This window comes from Kogia breviceps, chromosome 14 (assembly GCF_026419965.1).
Source record: "Kogia breviceps isolate mKogBre1 chromosome 14, mKogBre1 haplotype 1, whole genome shotgun sequence".
NCBI lineage: Eukaryota > Metazoa > Chordata > Mammalia > Artiodactyla > Physeteridae > Kogia > Kogia breviceps.
The window spans coordinates 53,533,761-53,551,296 of record NC_081323.1 but is presented as its reverse complement, the minus strand read 5'-3'; the positions used below and the strand labels follow the sequence as shown (position 1 = coordinate 53,551,296).

Here is a 17,536-nt window from a genome sequence, read left to right as displayed (position 1 = left end):
GCAGAATTTGGAGTGATGAACAGAAGGGAACCAGGAATGTGGACAGCTTCTAGAAGCTGGAAAAGGCAAGTACACAATTGTCCCCCAGAGCCCTGCCAACCCATCTCAGACTCTGACCTATGGAACTGTAAGACAATAAATTTGTTTTGTTTTAAGCCATCAAGTTTGCGCTAATTTGTTACAGAAGCCATAGGAAACGAATACAGCCAGCAAGTATTTGGGGGAAGTTAGAAAACTGTGAGCACTGAACCCCACTTCTTTTTGCCAGTCCTTCCCCCTTTGACTTGACATCCAGCAAAAGGCAAATATTCAGAAATTGGCAGGACAAGACAAGTCAACCTGTTAGTAAAACCTTTAGCTTCAGATCTTTTATTTAAATATTTACTTCATTATTTTTAAAGTTCTCCATCCAAACCACAGCTGTAACTGGAATCCAGCTGTCCCAGGCAATAGAAGTATCAACCGGGGGTGTCCTGAGATTGGCAGATTGTGGGTTGCTAGAGTCAAAAAGAGATTGTCCGGTCCAACCCACCCACGTGACAGATGAGGAATTGTGGCTGGAGAGAGGGTGGGTGTCTGGGAGTGGGAAAGGTGAGCGGGTGCTGGGCAGATGGCACTGGAGCCACCGTGCAGGCATGGCCTCAGTGCCTGGCCCTGCCTGGCCGCCCCCCGTCATGGCTGCTGTTGGTACTGGCTCTCAGTGGCCGTGTAGAAGTCATCCAGCACACTCTGGATGTATTCGAAGGTGGGCCGTTCCTCAGGGCGGTTCTTCCAGCAGCGAGTCATGATGTTGTAGAGCTCCTCGGGGCAGTGCTCTGGTCGAGACATCCGGTACCCCCGCTCCAGTGCCCGGATCACCTCGGGGTTTGACATCCCTGAGAAGGAGCCATGGGATTGAAAAGGGAGGGATTGGGGTTGGGGTGGCAGACATCGTTGCCTCCCCAACAACCATCACTCCCCATCTCCCCATGGGAGCTGAGTTCCTCCCACTGTGAAAGCCAGGTATCCCTTCCCCAGCCACCCCTGCAGCGAGGGCAGGGGCCTGGTGCCCAGTTTTGGCCAATGGAGCTGACGGGGAGACTCCCAGGAAACTTTCAGGCAAGGTTTTTCTCCCTTATGAGAAATGAGGCTTTGGAGGACACACCCTTCCTCCTTCCTTTGGATACTGACACAAAGTGATCTTTGGAGCTGCAGCAGCCATCTGACCACATGGGGAAGACAGTCACAGAGGAACCAACCCAGAGTCTTGAGGGCCTTTGAGCAGCTGAACTGACCAGTCACCAGTGCCAGACTCCTTGCTCTGGGGAATAATAACTTACCTATTGTTCCCTCCACTCTTAGTCTGATAATTTGTTACTTGCAGCCTAATGCATCCTAATGGATACAGCATTCCATAACCCATTGCCTAGTTTTTATTGGTGTACCCTCAAGATAAAACAGTCAGGTAGCTAGACTCAGTGTCACCCTATGAGTGGGAACATTTCTTTCTTTTTTTTTTTTTTTTTTGCGGTACACGGGCCTCTCATTGTTGTGGCCTCTCCTGTTGCAGAGCACAGGCCCTGGATGCACAGGCTCAGCGGCCATGGCTCACGGGCCCAGCCGATCCGCGGCACATGGGATCTTCCCGGACCGGGGCACGAACCCTTGTCCCCTGCATCGGCAGGCGGACTCTCAACCACTGCGCCTTCAGGGAAACCCGAGTGGGAACATTTCTTTGTTCAATTAAAGTTTATCTTAGTTATCATCTAGAACAACCCTTTAAACATCTATGACCCCCAATTTTATATTACCAGTCTTGAACACCAAACATATTCATAGATCCAAGTGCTTCCTTGAACATCTTTACTTGGATGTCTACAAGTCACCTCAAATTTAACAGGGCTGAAACAGAATTCTTGAATTTCTATTCCCAGACCATCATGTACCCAGATGCTCAATCAAAACAAGGAGACTCCTCCTTGATTCTTCTCTCTCCCTCACCTTCCACATCAGTAAGTCACATCCTTTCTTCTTATAAAACACAGCACCAACTCATCAACTTATATCTCTAACGACTGTCACCACCGCCTGTGCCATTGCTGCAGCTCTCACCATCTCCCCAGCCCCGATGCACTCTCCACACTAAACCAAAGCATCATTTAAATGTGGAAATCAGATGATGCCACTTCCCTGCCTAGAATCCTCCAATAGCTTCTGTACACTTAGACTAACACCTATAGGCTTCACCCTGACTATGGATCCTGCCTGACTGGGCCCCTGCCAGCCCCCTCACGTACCATCTGCTCTCATTCCTTGTCTCCAGCTACCTGGCTTCCTTGCTATTGTTCAGGCACCCCGCAGGCCCTAAGAGCTGGCAGTATCTTCTACCTGGAATCCTTTCCCCAGATCTTCACTCAGCTGGCTTTCCGCTCAAATATGACCTGCTCTGACAGTGCTCCCTGTCCACAGGAGGCCCATGTCACTCCCTCTCCCAAGCCCCTGCTTCATTTTCTTCTCCGCAGTGATCTCCACTGAGAGTGTGTGTCTGTTTAGCGTGTGTTCCTCCAGGCTAGAATGTGAGCTCCTGCTGAGCAGGGACCTTGTCTCTTACTGTATCCTTCATGCCTAACACACAGTAGGAATGTGATAAATACTGATGAGTGAACCAAGCGTCTACACCTTTTATTTCTAATCTTCAAAACCACTTCTGCAAGGTAGTTGACAATGTTACCTATAATTTTTACAGATGAAAAACTAGGGTAGAAGTCAAGTGGATTTCCCAAAGTGTTAATAGTTGATGGGGGGCTTCCCTGGTGGCGCAGTGGTTGAGAATCCGCCTGCCGATGCAGGAGACACGGGTTCGTGCCCTGGTCCGGGAAGATCCCACATGCCGCGGAGCAACTAAGCCCGTGAGCCATGGCCGCTGAGCCTGTGCGTCCGGAGCCTGTGCTCCGCAACGGGAGAGGCCACAACAGTGAGAGGCCCGCATACCGCAAAAAAAAAAAAAAAAAAAAAAAAAAAAAAAATAGTTGATGGGGACAGGATTAAAACTTAGGACTATTTACTTAAAAAGTCAGGGACTCTTTATATCCACCTTGCCTCCTCTCCCCAGTGTTCTGGCTACAGATACCCTAGGATACATCCCAACTCAAAAGGAACAGAGAACAACTTTATTTACTGAGTTCCAGGCAATCTACATGTCGGGTATATCTTTGTATACCCTATGGTCTACTCAGTGTAGGGTGCTGCCCATAGGCATGGGGATAAATTCATCCATTTGACGAAGAGTTACTAGACACCCACTATGAGCCAAGCACAAATGTAGTCAGTGCAGATGCACCAGTGAGGAATACAGAAACAATTTCTGGCCTCACAGAGCTCAGAGTCTGATGGAGAAAATATCAAATGAATATATAATTATCAGTGGTGATGAATGCTGTGAATGAAACAGTATAGGGTATTGTGAATGAGAATCACAGGGACATGTACGGTACTTTAGATCAGAGGCCCCCAACCACCGGGGCGTGGGCCAGTACAGGAACTGGGCTGCACAGCAGGAGGTGAGTGGCGGGTGAGCAAGCGAAGCTTCATCTGTTGCCCCACATCGCTCTCCATCCCTCGCATTACCACCTGAAACACCCTCCCGCCTCCATCCGTGCGAGAACTGTCTTCCGTGAAACCAGTCCCTGGTGCCAAAAAGGTTGCTGCTTTAGATGACTGGGTGGTGGGGTACAGCATGAAATGAAGCAGGAGAAGTAGGCAGGGGCTGGATCATGAAGGACCTGCAGGCCACAATTAGGAGTTGGGATTTTGTCCTAATTATGCTGGGAGGCCATTAAAAAGTTAGAGGTGGAGAAGGGAAAAGATCTGGTTCACAGTTTTAGAAAAATCCCTCTGGTCCCAGGTGGAGAAAGGCCTGTGAGAGAGACAGGAGACTGATTAGGAGGCCACTGCACCAGTGAGGTGAGGGAGGATGTTGGCCTGGTGTTGGTGGCGGCTGTGGAGTTAGAAGTGGGCCGACTTGGGATGTTTTGGAGTCAAATGGCCAGAACCATGTGTCCTCTTGGATGTGGAAACGGATGAGAGAAGAAGAAGGGCCAAGCAGGCTCCCAGATTTCAGGCTTAAGAAACTGGATGGATAATGGAGGCTTTAACTGAGATGGGGCAGGCAAGGGGAAGTTGGGGGTGAGGGCCAAGAACTCAGTCTGACATAGAGAACAGACTGGTGGTTGCCAAGGGGGAAGGGGTTGGGGGAGGGATGAAGTGGGAGGTTGGGGTTAGCAGATGGACGCTCTCATATATAGGATGGATAAACAACAAGGTCCCACTGTACAGCACAGAGAACTATATTCAATATCCTATGATAAAACATAATGGAAAAGAATATTTAAAAAAAGAATGTGTATAACTGAATCACTTTGCTGTACAGCAGAAATTAACACATTGTAAATCATCTATACTTCAATAAAAATATTGATAAAAATTGGGACTTCCCTGGTGGTCCAGTGGTAAAGAATCCACCTTACAATTCAGGGGACGTGGGTTTGATACCTGGTCAGGGAACTAAGATCCCACATGCAGTGGGGCAACTAAGCCTGTGTGCCACAACTACTGAGCTCGTGTGCCTCAACTAGAGGGCCCCTGTGCCGCAAACTACAGAGCCCACGCGCTCTGGAGCCGGCGTGCCACAACTAGAGAGGGGAAACCCACAAGCCACAATTAGAGAGAAGCCCGCGCACCACAACGAAGAGCCCGCACGCTGCGACGAATGATCCCGCGTGCCTCAAAGAAGACCCGACGCAGCCAAAAAAAATTGATAACAAGAAATAAACAAAATAACAAACAAACAAAAACTCGGTCCGAATGGCCGCATTGGCAAGAGAAAAGAGCCAGGCTGGGCCCTGGAAGCAGACCCAAGCTGATGTTCCCTTTCCTACCTGGGTAAGGGATCCGGCCGTAGGTGACGATCTCCGTCAGCAGGATACCAAAGGACCAGACGTCTGACTTGATGGTGAAGGAACCAAAGTTGATGGCTTCAGGAGCTGTCCATTTGATGGGGAACTTGGTCCCTGTGGTTTGGACAGAGCAGAGTCAGGCTGAGTGTGAGGAGCAGTTAGGGCTGGGTCTCTGCTAGTAAAAGGGAACAGGACAGCGGTACAGCTGCCAACATGTGCCCCCCGCAGAACTGCGACTTCCCTCAATCTGGCCTCCATGGAAGCAAGGAACATCCATCCTAAGGACAGATGGCTAAAGTGGGGAGGAGTGGGCCGAGGCGCCTGGGGTGTGTCTGGGAACTCACTCTCTGGGGCCACCTCATTGATTCAGCTGATGTCCTGGTGAACTACAACTCCTGAAGAGTGGAGTCCTAGAGGTCACAGGATCTTTGGGGACAGCAGAACTTCAAGGGACTTTGAGACCAGGTCACATCTGATGCCTCTGCCCCCTAACCCCTTGGAATGGGGAAAGGGAAGATTTGGGCTCTTGGCCTCTGAGGTTTCCCCCATCACTGGGTGTCTCCCCTCCTTGCCTCCGGTCTGGGATGGGTTTAGTTAACCTTTGGTGAGTGATTTCTATCATAATTCCACTGTGGTTGGGGAATGTGCTATAAGGGATACATGTTCTTTGGAGTTTGTTGAGACCTGCTTTATGATTCAGTACATAGTCAAGTTCTGAAAAGGCTCTATGTTTTTCCTCTTTTCCTCCCATCCTTTCCTTCCTTGGGATTGAGAGAGTTTTAAAATTCCCGCTTATCTTCTCTTAGTTTAGAAATCATACACTCTATTCTTTTAGTGGCTGCCCTAAGTTTAGATTTTTTATTGTGTCATAATAAACATGAAATAAAATGGACAATCTTTCATACACAACTTGATGCATTTTACATGTGTATATCCCTTTGTAATCACCACTCAGATCAAGATATAGAACACTTTCTCAGAAGTGTTCCCTCTGGCCCCCTCTCTGTCAATACCCCCCCCAATCTAGGTAGCTATTATTCTGACCTCTAGCATCATAAATGAGTTTTGCCTGTTTTTTTTGTTTGAGATACATTCACAGAGCATAAAATTCACCCACCTAAAGTATACAGTACAATGGTTCTTAGTATATTCACAAAGTTGTGAGTTTTGAAATATTTTCATCATACCCCCCAAAACCATAGCAGTCACTACCCATTTCTTGCCAGGTCCCTACTCCAGCCCTAGGCTGGAGTTAATCTGCTTTCTGTCTGTAGATTTGCTTGTTCTGGGCATTTCATATAAATGGAATCATATAATATATCGTCTTCGTGTCTGGCTTCTTTCACTTAACACGATGTTTTCAAAGTTTATCCATGTTTAAGGTATATTAGTACTTCATTCCTTTTTATATGGCCAAATGATATTCCATTGTATGTCTATATCCCATTTTGTGTATCAGCTGATGGACATTTGGGTTGCTTCCACTTTTGGGCTTTTAAGAATAATGCTGCTGGGCTTCCCTGGTGGCGCAGTGGTTGAGAGTCCGCCTGCTGATGCAGGGGATGCGGGTTCGTGCCCCGGTCTGGGGGGATCCCACGTGCCGCGGAGCGGCTGGGCCCGTGAGCCATGGCCGCTGAGCCTGTGCGTCCGGAGCCTGTGCTCCGCAACGGGAGAGGCCACAACAGTGAGAGGCCCGCGTACGGCCAAAAAAAAAAAAAAAAAAGAATAATGCTGCTGTCAACCTTCACATATGTGTTTGCCTGTTTCTGAATTTTATATAAATGGAGCTATCCAGCATCTACTTTTTTGTCTGATTTCTTTGATTTCGATATTATGCCGTGAGAGTCATCCATTTTTTGCATGTGTCACTGGTTCGTAAGTTCTCATCGTTACACAATATTATATTCTGTGAATATACCACAATTTAAATATCATTCTACTATTTGTGGACATTTAGATTCTTCCCAGTTTTTGTCTACTACACATAATGTTGCTCTTACCCTTAATTTCAACATGACTTGACTAACCCAATCTACAACTGGTCACAGACAGTCACTGGGGGAGACCCTGGAGACCAAGACACTATGTCCAGAAGGGGTCCGTCCAGCTTAATAACTCACAGCTGATACTGGGATAGACCTTTGCATTTTTACCAATCACTTTCACGGGTCTTAACTCTCAACAGTCACAACCCACCCAAGTGAGCTCCACGGGGCCCTCGGCAGCATGCCCTACCTTCCCGAGCTGTGTACTCATTGTCCTCTATGATCCGTGCCAGGCCGAAGTCAGCAATCTTGCACACCAGGGACGCAGACACCAAGATGTTGGCAGCTCGGAGGTCTCGGTGGATGTAATTCCTCTGCTCGATGAAGGCCATGCCTTCTGCGATCTCCACCCAAAACAGAGACACCCTTACCCTCAGATCTGGCCCAGCCCAAGGTGGGTCTCATCCAAAAGCAGAAGAGAAATGTCCAAGAGTGAGAAAGCTGGAAAATATGTGCGCCAGCTCCCCCCTTTTTTGTGGCAGGGTCCTGGGCTCAGGTTGGCATTTCTCTGTCTACCCAGCCAGGCTGGGGAGATCCTCAGGGCCTGGGTCAGTTTGGGGCTTCTCTAGAGTTCCAAGACTTCCCAAGAACACTTTGAGGAAAAAGTGTTATTTCTCCAAGGACCTACACACACACAAACCAGGATACTTCGACAGGCTTTCACCCCCAATCCCACTTCTGGGAACAACCTAGGCTCACATAACATTCTGCTGTATCTCTTATGCCTCCTTCACCCCCAAGCCTGGGTAGGGAAAATTCCTTTATTCATTCAACAGATATCTGCTGAGTGTCTCATGGGTGCCAAACATATTGCTTGAACAGGTGGGGAGCCAGGCAAAGTCCCTGCAGGTGGTAATAAGTACCATAAAGAAAGGATAAAGCAGGTAATAGGACACTAAATGTAGAGGGCTGTTTTGGATTGGATGGTCAGGGAAGGCTGCTTTGATGAGGTGACATTTTAGGAAAGATCTGAGTGATGATAAAAGTGTGTCAAATAAGAGCATCATCATGTGCAAAGGTCCGGAAGTAGGAGTGAGCTTGGGTATTCATAGAACAGGTGGCTGAGCCGAAGTTGCCAGAGGGAAAGTTGGGGGAGTTGAGGTTGTTAGGGAGGCTGCTGATTGGGAAGAACCTTGTAGGTTAGGAGAGGCAGTTGGGTTGTATTCTAAGCATAAAGGGAAGAGAGAAGTCTTAGAGCAGGAGAGTGACATGGTCTGATATATATTTTAATGTCATCATGGCTGCTGAGTGCATAATGGACTGTGTGGAGGATTCTTTTCTTTGTTTTTTTTTTTTTGAATTCTTGAATTTTATTTTATTTATTTTTTTATACAGCAGGTTCTTATTAGTTATCCATTTTATACATATTAATGTATATATGTCAATCCCAACCTTGTATGGAGGATTCTTATTCACAATGGGACCTTGGAAGCCTGACAGAAAGATGTGGGATTTTTCCTTAGAGACGTTTTCCACTTACAAGGGTTTGTGCATTAACCCTCAGAAACAGGCTTATGGCTAACCCTCAGAAACTCAGAAAATAGCATTTATAGTTCATAAACGGGCCTTCAGTGTCCTTGAGGCAGGCGTTATCACCATTTCTGTTGTACAGAGGAGGGACATATTTTCTAGATCACACCACCAGGGAGATTCTGACTCAAACCTGTCTGTGGATTTCCACTCCCCATACCCCAAGCTGCCTCTAGTTACCCAGAACTCCAGTGATCTGGAGAACTGCAGCTGGGTGCAATGGTGAGATTATTTGGGGAGGTGGGACTTCTGGCTAGACCAAACCGAGACACAAGCCTGTTTAAAGTCTGAGGCAAGTGGATGGTGCACTTGTGGAAAGTGGCCAGCAGGGAGCACCTGTGGACATTGGAACTGAGGTCTGAGGCTCCAGGCTTTCCAACAAAGACGTGAGACTTTCTGATTTTGTTTGTGGTAAGGCAGAGTCTTGACCTGGGGGTGTGGAAAATTTATAAGGAGTTCCTCGACCAAACAGTTAACAACAGCTGTAATATTAACGGCAGACGTTGTAGCTTATTCATTAATCATAAGATTAATACTTAACAAACTTAAATAGCATTTATTCTCTGCTTTGGGGGAGGTACTATTGATATCAGCACTATTTCACAGGTGAGAGAACTGAATCCCAGAGAAATAATTAACTGGCCCAAGTGGAGACCAGGACTGGACATCTGACAGCCCTGCTCTGGGTCTGTGTCCATTACTCTACCTGAATGTTTGGCACAGAGCAGGCACTAATGCTGGTCGTTACTATTTTTCAGTACCCAGGGACAGACTCTCATGGTATGGATTTGCACATGAGCACATGAGCTCAGTGAGGCAGGTGGGACTAACCCCACTCAGGAGACAGCAGATGAGAACGCCTAGGTGACTCTGGGGTTGGACCAGCTCAATTTGAGCCCCACATCTCTGTGATCTCCAAGCAAACTACTTTAACCCTCTGTGCCTCACTTTTCTTCTCTGTGAAATGGGGACAATAGAACCTTCTTCCAAGGGGTCATGTGAGGATTAATACTCTAAGTCTACATCAGGGCTTAGAACAGAGTCTGGCATATAATTATTCACTTTAACAGTGGCTATAATGGTCCCTGTTGAGGAAAGTGGCCCTCAGAAAGGTTAAGCAATTTGCTCAAAGCTACACAGGCAGAGCTGGGGTCAATAGCAAAACTCTACGTGATTCCTAAGCCCATGTGTATATAGTGGTTCTTCTCAAGGGTTTGTCAACTGAACAAATAGTGGATAGGTTGACTGGGTTCAGGGTTGGTCTACGAATTGGGGGTTGATGAGGTGGTGAGATTTCATGTCCACCAAGTAGGCTGCCATGATGTCAGGCATTATTACTGGGTTTGCTTCTCAGAGTATCAAGGAATCACAGAACCAGCTGGAAGGGCCTGTAGGGATATCCCAGCTCAGGGCTCTTCAGACTGAATCCAGTTGATACCTCAAGGTCATCTTGGGGTTGGAGGGACAAAATAAAGGCCACCTGCTTCAATCAGAGCAGCTCTGTTTTGATCTATTTTAAAGTATTCAGCTGCTCTATAAGATTCATTTGACTAACTGAGTTATGGCTTAAAAAAAGAAAATGCTTTCAAACTTGAAAACCACGGAGATGGTCCAATTCCCTCATTTGACAAGTAGAGGGACCAAGACCCAGAGTGGATCCGAGGCTCCACAGCCAGCTGGTGACAGGGCAGGGCAGCCTCCACTGACTGCGACCACCTGCCTCTCGAGACTGGGAGTGAAGATCAGGCCACCAGGTTGACTCCTTCCTGTCCCTGGGCTCTGAGTGTACCTCTGCTCCTTGATGCACAAGGGCCTGGAACCCCTTTCCCTCCTGTGGTTTCTGTTTTCCTGTCTGTGCCATGAGGACAGTGGTTCTTGCCCCAGTCCGTGAACCTCCACCCAGCAAGGTTTCTGCCAGTTTGATGGTTATAATTTAGCAACAGGCCAGACTATTGTTTCCCCGGGGCAGCACCCACTGAAGGGAAAATGCCAGGTCTTGATTTCCATAGGCCTCTGGCATTCCAGGCTCTGAAAGGTAAAGTCTTTTATTATACCTCTGCCCAGCCCCCCAGGATTTTCATACTCAGATGAGCTCTGCCTTAGGCATCTCCAGAAGGCCCAGCCCTAGGCCCAGGTGCCCCTCTCCCTTAACACTTTCCAGGCTGCAAGCCACACCCCCTTCATTTTTGTCAGGCCCAGGCTCCAAATGACCAGACTGAGCTCTTGTTTTGCCCTTTGGGCTTTGGCACAGGCTGCTTCTTCTGCCTAGAATACCCTTCCCTCTTCTCTTCATCTGCCTAACTTCTACTCATCCTTCAGGGCTCAGCCTAGAGACCGCTTCCTCTGAGAAGCCTTCTCAGATTGCTCCTAGACTGGGCTAAGTGCTCCAGCTGTGTACTCCCATAGCAGACTTTTCCTCCCCTGTTTTCCCACAGATAGGAGAGAATGAGAGGCTAGAAGTAAAAAGCACTCAGGCCGGGGGTGAGAAGAGCTGTAGAAAGTGAAGAGAAGATGAGAAAGAAAATGAGGTTTTAAGAAGTGTTTCTGTGATTTATGGACATTATTAATTTTGCTGGATACTGCACTCTTTTGGCACTGAGCCAGGACCACTTGGGTCCTGGCTCTCTAAGAGATTCAGTTGTTTAGTAAGTGTAAACCCTGGGAGGACAGCAATACTTTCCATTTTGTTCACTGCTGTATCACCTAAAAGTGACATAGTAATTTAGGCAAGCTACTTCATCTCCCTGGGCCTTAGTTTCCTCATCGGTACTTCACTTCATCTCTATGCCTCAATTTCCTGTTCTGTAAAATGGAGTGACAATTACCTATCTGTGGCCGGACTATTACATCAGTGGCTTCCAGTGAACCATGCCTCCTGGGACTCATGCTCTTGTGTAGTCCCTCCCACACTGACTGAGGGCTGGGCATGTGACTTGCTTTGGCGAAGGGGACATTAGCAAGCATGATGCAAGCGGAGCTTGCTCATTTACCGCTTGGTCCCTTAGAATATTCCCTCTTGGAACCTCGCCGCCAGAATGTAAAGGAGCTCTGGTTAGCCTATTGAGTGACGTGGGGCCACTGGAGAGAGACTTGGAGGATGAGCCATTATCTCGGACATTCTAGCCCCAGGCAAGCTCTCAGCAGAATGCATCCACAAGAGGAACCGCAGTTTCACCACGTGGAGCAGAAAAAGCACCCAGCCAACCCCAGTCAACCCCACAGAATCATGGGAAATAATACGTTGTTGTTTCAAGCTACTAAGCTTTGGAGTGGTTGATTACAAAGGAATAGATAACAAAAATCTCACCCTAGAAGGTTGATGTGAGGACTACATGAGTTAGTACATAGAAGGCACATATAAAAAGCATACTTTAATCCTGAGCACTCAATAAGTGTTAGCTATTATTATTGTTATTACTATAGTATGTGATCAATAAACATTTGTTGAAGAGATAATTGACTTCCTGTCCCCCTCCCACGACTTCCCCATTAGACTCTCACCTGGGCTGAGAAGTCGATGAGTTTTGGCAATGGCTGCTTGCTGCCTTCGTCACTTTTCAGGAAGTCCAGTAGGCTGCCTGGGTCGGGGAGGGTGAAGCAACATTTACTACTCTCAGGACTTTAGTGTGTGGTTAAGATCGTTCATAGTAATGGATTTAAATAAAAGTATTTACCGCTCCTAGTGTTTGAGAAACAGAATTTGGGCGTTTGGAAAACGACTTTGTGATTGCCAGACTGGTTCCTTGACTGAGACAGCTTTCTGAGCCTGGATGATTGGGGGCATGGTTTTATAAGGCTGGCATAATTGTGTGTTTAGAAAATGATAAAAGCTTTGAGATTTTGAATCACTCTAAATGGAGGTCATGTGACATGTTTCTGTATATAGAGAAATGGGCAGGGATTGAAAATAATTGGGAAATGGTGGCCTAAAAAAAAAATCCCTGAGATGTCTTGGATTGTGTGTAGGCAGGGTGGGGGCAGCCTGGAACGGATGCTTTGTCAACTCTTAAGGTTGACAAAGGTCTTAATGCTTTGACTCTCTTTTCTGGAGCATTGGTCCAGCTAGGGAAGGTGGCTGATGGTGGGGGGTGGGGGGCTGATTTAGGGAGTCACCCCAGGCTCTAGGGCTCACAGTGAACCCCTAGAAGCCTCTCCTCCTATCACCCAGAGGGATTCTGGCCCCACTCGCTCTCCCAGGGGCCCATGTGCCCCCCTTCTCCTGGCATCCCCCTCACATGATTTCACCCCCTCAAACAGGAGGGTGGGGTGGGTGGATACGAAGATGATTAGTGAGCTCGTGTCAGAAGAGCTCCTGGCCAGATTGGGGAAACCTTGAAGGCAAGAACCTTGACAGAGTCAGCTTTGACTCTGCAATTGACCAGGAGGAGCCACAGCCTGCATCCCCAGCTCCCAGCATGTGGCACCTTTGGCCATGAACTCTGTGATGATGTAGATGGGCTCCTCCGTGACCACGGCGTGCAGCTTCACCAGCTTGTCGTGCTGCAGAGTTTTCATCAGGTTGGCCTCTGCCAGGAACGCCTCCACAGACATGCTCCCGGGCTTCATCGTCTTCACGGCCACCTTGGTGTGCTTGTTGTAGGTGGCTGGAGTGGAACAGGGAGAAGGAAAGGTGGTCAGGACCCACTGCTCTTTCCCCACAGTTCTGGAAGACCCGGGTGCAGACCTGCCTCCTCCAGGACGCCTTCCCTGCCCATCTCAGCCCTTAGAGAGAGAAGGGGAGACATGGGCTTTGGCCTCAGACAGATGTGGGTTGGAGGGCCGGTTTACCACTTCCTAGCTGTGTGCCCTTGGGCAAGTCACTTAACCTCTCTGAACTGTGGTTTCCTCATCTGCAAAGACTCTTTCAGGAATTAAAAAATAACCTTAAAACATCACTCAGATTATGTCACTCACTCACACACCTACCTTTGTTTTGTTAGACATTCATACGTATACTATCTTTGCTTAAAATGGTTTATTTAATCTTAACACTGCTCTCAAAATAAATGCCAGTTTCATCTTGGTCCATAAGGCCCTGCATGATCGGGCCTTGCCCACCTTGCCTCATCATCCGCCAACACCCCCCTTACCTTTTGTGCACCAATCAGCCTGCGTATCATTCAGTCCCCCAAGCAGCCAACTCCCCTTCCCACCACAGGGACTTTGCACATGCTGTTCCCTCACCTCACCCTACCCCTTCCCTGCTTCATCTTGTTGATCTTGTAAATCTCATTGTTGCTTGTGTTTCCATGTTTGCCTTGGCTTCCAGGAAGCTCTAAGCCAGAGTTGAGGTCTTCCTGGAGTAAGAGTCTAAGGCCTCATATAATATTTTTTGTTTTCCAACCTCATCATCCCAATCTGCCTTACCTTCCTCTCCATACTTTCTCTGCCACATTCTCTTATTCAGTGCCTGGCACATAGTAGGCTCTCAATAAATATAGTTAAAATACATGGATTTTAAACTTATTTTTTTCTGGCTGAATTGTTTGCATCTCTGTAAATTGTCTTCACTCCCATTTGGAATGTGGTGTATAAACACAATGGGAGGTGCCAGGCACTGGGCCAGGCATCATGTCTAACCCACAGTTCTGCAAAGCAGGCTTTGCTATTCTTAGGTTATTAGAGGCAGGACAGCAGGGGTGGAATATGACTTTTTGGTGCCCCACAATGCCCTAGCATGGCTCTGGGCACATGGCAGGTGCTCAGAACAGCTTGTTCATCAGCTGCCAACACTGAACTCACCTGGAAATCTCCAAGTTATACTTTCCCTTTTTTTTTTTTTTTTTTTTTTTTTTGCCACGCTGTATGGCGTGTGGGACCTTAGTTCCCCAACCGGGGATTGAAACCCGCACCCCCTGCATTGGAAGCACAGAGTCTTAACCACTGGACCACCAGGGAAGTCCTATTTTCTTTCCCATTCTTAATTTTCATCCTCCTAAGAGATGTTCTGGTTATCTCAACACCCAACTAGTAGACTGTCCCAGCTCCATATGAGGAAGCAGATTCCTCATCTGGGACTCCTGCTTCCCGAAGAAAGTGTTTGACCCCAACAGGCCTGGCCTCAAAGGCAAATCAGTGTTTGCATGGCAGGACAATTTGGTTTGCTATCAGAGAGGAACTGAAGAATTGCTCCTTTATGGTTATTATTCAAATCTCCCCTCTGCCCTGGGTGGCATTCCCACTTTGCCTCAGGCTGTTCCTGAAAGCAAGGACCTCCCTCTTCCCTCCTTCCCCTCCCCACTCTGGCCCTGGGTGGTCCTTACCCATCCAGACTTCCCCAAACTGCCCAGCTCCAAGTTTCTTCTCCATCTTGAGGGACTCCCGGGGGATCTCCCAGGCATCTTTCTCCCAAGGCTTCTGGGGTTTGGAGGACATGCAGGGCACTGTCAGCTTCTGGCAGAGTCCGTCGCTCCCCTCTGGAACAGAGCCCCTGATCAGCTGAGGGCAGCCAGCTCCAGGCCAGCCACAGGCTTTCCCTCAGGGGCTGCGCAACCTGGTCCACTGTATCTGGCCCATGTTCCAAAGGGTCGCCCCTATCAGGGACAGCCCCAAGAGAACAGAGCATGATGAGACACCACCTCTGCCCTCCTGCTCAAAAAGCCTTCAGGAGAATCCAAAGCAACTATTTGTCTGGGGAGGAAACCTCAGCAGGCCTCAGAGGCTGCAGTGTACACTTGACTAGGATTCCTGGGAGACAGGCCCACCCACTTGGGCCCCCAGTTAGAAGGCAGCCCCAGTAGGACTTACTCTTTTCTTTTTGTTTGGCTGTGTCCCACGGCATGTGGGGTCTTAGTTTCCTGATCAGGGATCGAACCTGCACCCCCTGCATTAAAAGCGCGGAGTCTTAACCACTGGATCGCCAGGGAACTCCCAGGACTTACTCTTGTAGTGGGCCACCAGCTCCTGCAGGCTGCTGAAGGTGCTCCGGGGGGAGATGTAGAAGCCCCCATTGTCCAGGGTCCGGATCTTATAATGTTTCACTGTGTCCCCGTGCTGGGGGTCGTGGTCTCGCACGGACAAAGAGTAGCTCCCTGCATGGGCCGGAGAGAAACCCCTCAGGAGTGGACTCTCAGAGGCCTGCCACCTTGTGTCAGCAACCTGACACTCTGTAAGGCCACTACTGGCACCGTACTGGCACCTGCTCAGTGGAGTACAGGGTAGGAGTGGGCTGTGGACTCAGGCTTCCTCGGTGCTTGTCAGGCTGCTCCATGTCCACCTGTGAGACCTTGGGCAAGGGACCATGTCACTTCTCTGTGCCTCAGTTTCCTCATCTGTAAAATGGGATTGGTCATACCTCCTCACCCCATCACATTGCCTGATGGTTAAAAGAAGTAATGCTTGTATTCAGGATGTAAACACTCATTAGATGTTGGCTGTCATCATCTTCATTATTATCTCTTTTTCTTCCTATCATCTATCTATCTATCACAAAAGCCAAGATACCACACCAGTTTGGTAGAAACACTATTTATAAAACAAACAAGCAAAAAGATAAAACAAACACAAAAATACCCAGTTCAATTATTACAGTATAAACATTGAAATGTAAGTGTAAACATTCAATGCCGTGGCAGGCTGAGCAACAGCCCCGAAGATGTCCGTGTCCTAATCCCTGACACCTGTGCATATATTACCTTACATGGTAAAAGGGGTTTTGCAGATGTGATTCAGTTAAGGATCTGGAAATAGGGAAATCATCCTGGATTATCCAGGTAGGTCCAGTGTAATCACAAGGGTCCTTATAAGAGGAAGTAAGAAGGTCAAAGTAGGATATATGAAGATGGAAAGTGGAGGTTGGGGAGATGTGAGAAAGGGGCTATTGAGCCAAGGAATGCTGGTGACCTCTAGAAGCTGAAAAAGGCAAAGAAACAGATTCTTTTGTGAAGCCTCCAGAAGGGACCAGTCCTGCGGACACTTTAACTTGAGCCCAGTGAGACTGATTTCAGACTTCTGACCCCCAGGACTGTAACATCATAAATTTGTCTTGCTTTAAGCCACTAAGCTTGTGGTAATTTGTTACAACAGCAATAGGAACCTAATACACATGGCATCACGCAGACCAGAAACACACACATCTTTCAGTCCATGGCCACGGTTCTGCCATTTGTGAGCTGAATGTCCCTGGGCAAGTTATTCGCCTTTCTGTCTCTCAGTTTTCTCTACCACAGTAGCACCATGTCATAGGTTTTGGGGGAGGTTTAAACTGTTGCATGAATAACAGTTGATCATACATGCTAGCCACTAAGAACCTTGTCTGAATAAAAAATGAATGAAAGAACAAATGAATGAATAGGAATAATATTCATTATAATGAATTATAGTTATATGTATTATGATAAATTATATTATCCATTATAGTGAATGAATAACCCCACAAGGTAGAGGTTTTATATCACCACAATTTTATAGATGAGGAGACTGAGGTCCAGGGATGTGAAGTAACTCACCCACAGTCACACAGCTTGTCAGTAGCAGAGCTGGGGGTCAAACCCAGGCAGCAGGCTCTGGGACCCCACTCTTAGCCACTCTGCCCCGTCAAGGTGAGGCTGGTTTGGCTGATGCTGGGTGGGGAGGAGCAGAAACCAAGAAGCAGCAGGATAGGATTTGGGGCACTTGTGCTGCAAGTTTTATTAAGTCGGCGAACCCGCCTATGGCCCCACCTCTGAGGGCCGTGACAGCGGCCCAAGCTCACCTTCCTGCCCCATAGCTCTGCCCCTGTGTGCAGGATGGCCCAGCGGGAGAAGAGAAGCCGAAGGCTGTGTACGGCTTTACCTTTTTGTTCATTTCTTTTCCTCTGGGGGTTGAAAAGGGGCTTGTTGGGTGGGAGGAAATAAAGCCTAAATATTCACTGACCCAAAACACTGATTTTGAAGTGGTGTTCTAGCCACGTTCAAGCTTCCCCAGTTCAGATAACTAGGGAGTGAGTAGAAGGTCACACAAATGCCTTCGATTGATGGCCCCAAAACTGTTTGCCCAGGGTACTGTGAGGTCACACTTTACACAATTTACTGATTTCTTTGAACCAAG

General features: G+C 48.0%; 1 protein-coding gene across 2 annotated transcripts in view; it reads right to left on the bottom strand.

Moving 5' to 3' along the window:
• Positions 1–342: 342 nt before the first annotated feature.
• HCK (HCK proto-oncogene, Src family tyrosine kinase) overlaps positions 343–17,536 on the bottom strand; it is a 41,361-nt gene continuing 24,167 nt past the window's right edge. For both annotated transcript variants that reach the window (XM_059038281.2, XM_059038280.2), the window contains exons 7-13: positions 15,391–15,540; positions 14,773–14,925; positions 12,934–13,113; positions 12,011–12,087; positions 7,170–7,323; positions 4,917–5,048; positions 343–875 (exon numbers count right to left, since the gene is read on the bottom strand). In XM_059038281.2, coding sequence (XP_058894264.2) covers positions 673–875; positions 4,917–5,048; positions 7,170–7,323; positions 12,011–12,087; positions 12,934–13,113; positions 14,773–14,925; positions 15,391–15,540 — 1,049 coding nt within the window. In that variant the 3' untranslated portion in view covers positions 343–672. The remainder of the gene's footprint in view (positions 876–4,916; positions 5,049–7,169; positions 7,324–12,010; positions 12,088–12,933; positions 13,114–14,772; positions 14,926–15,390; positions 15,541–17,536) is intronic.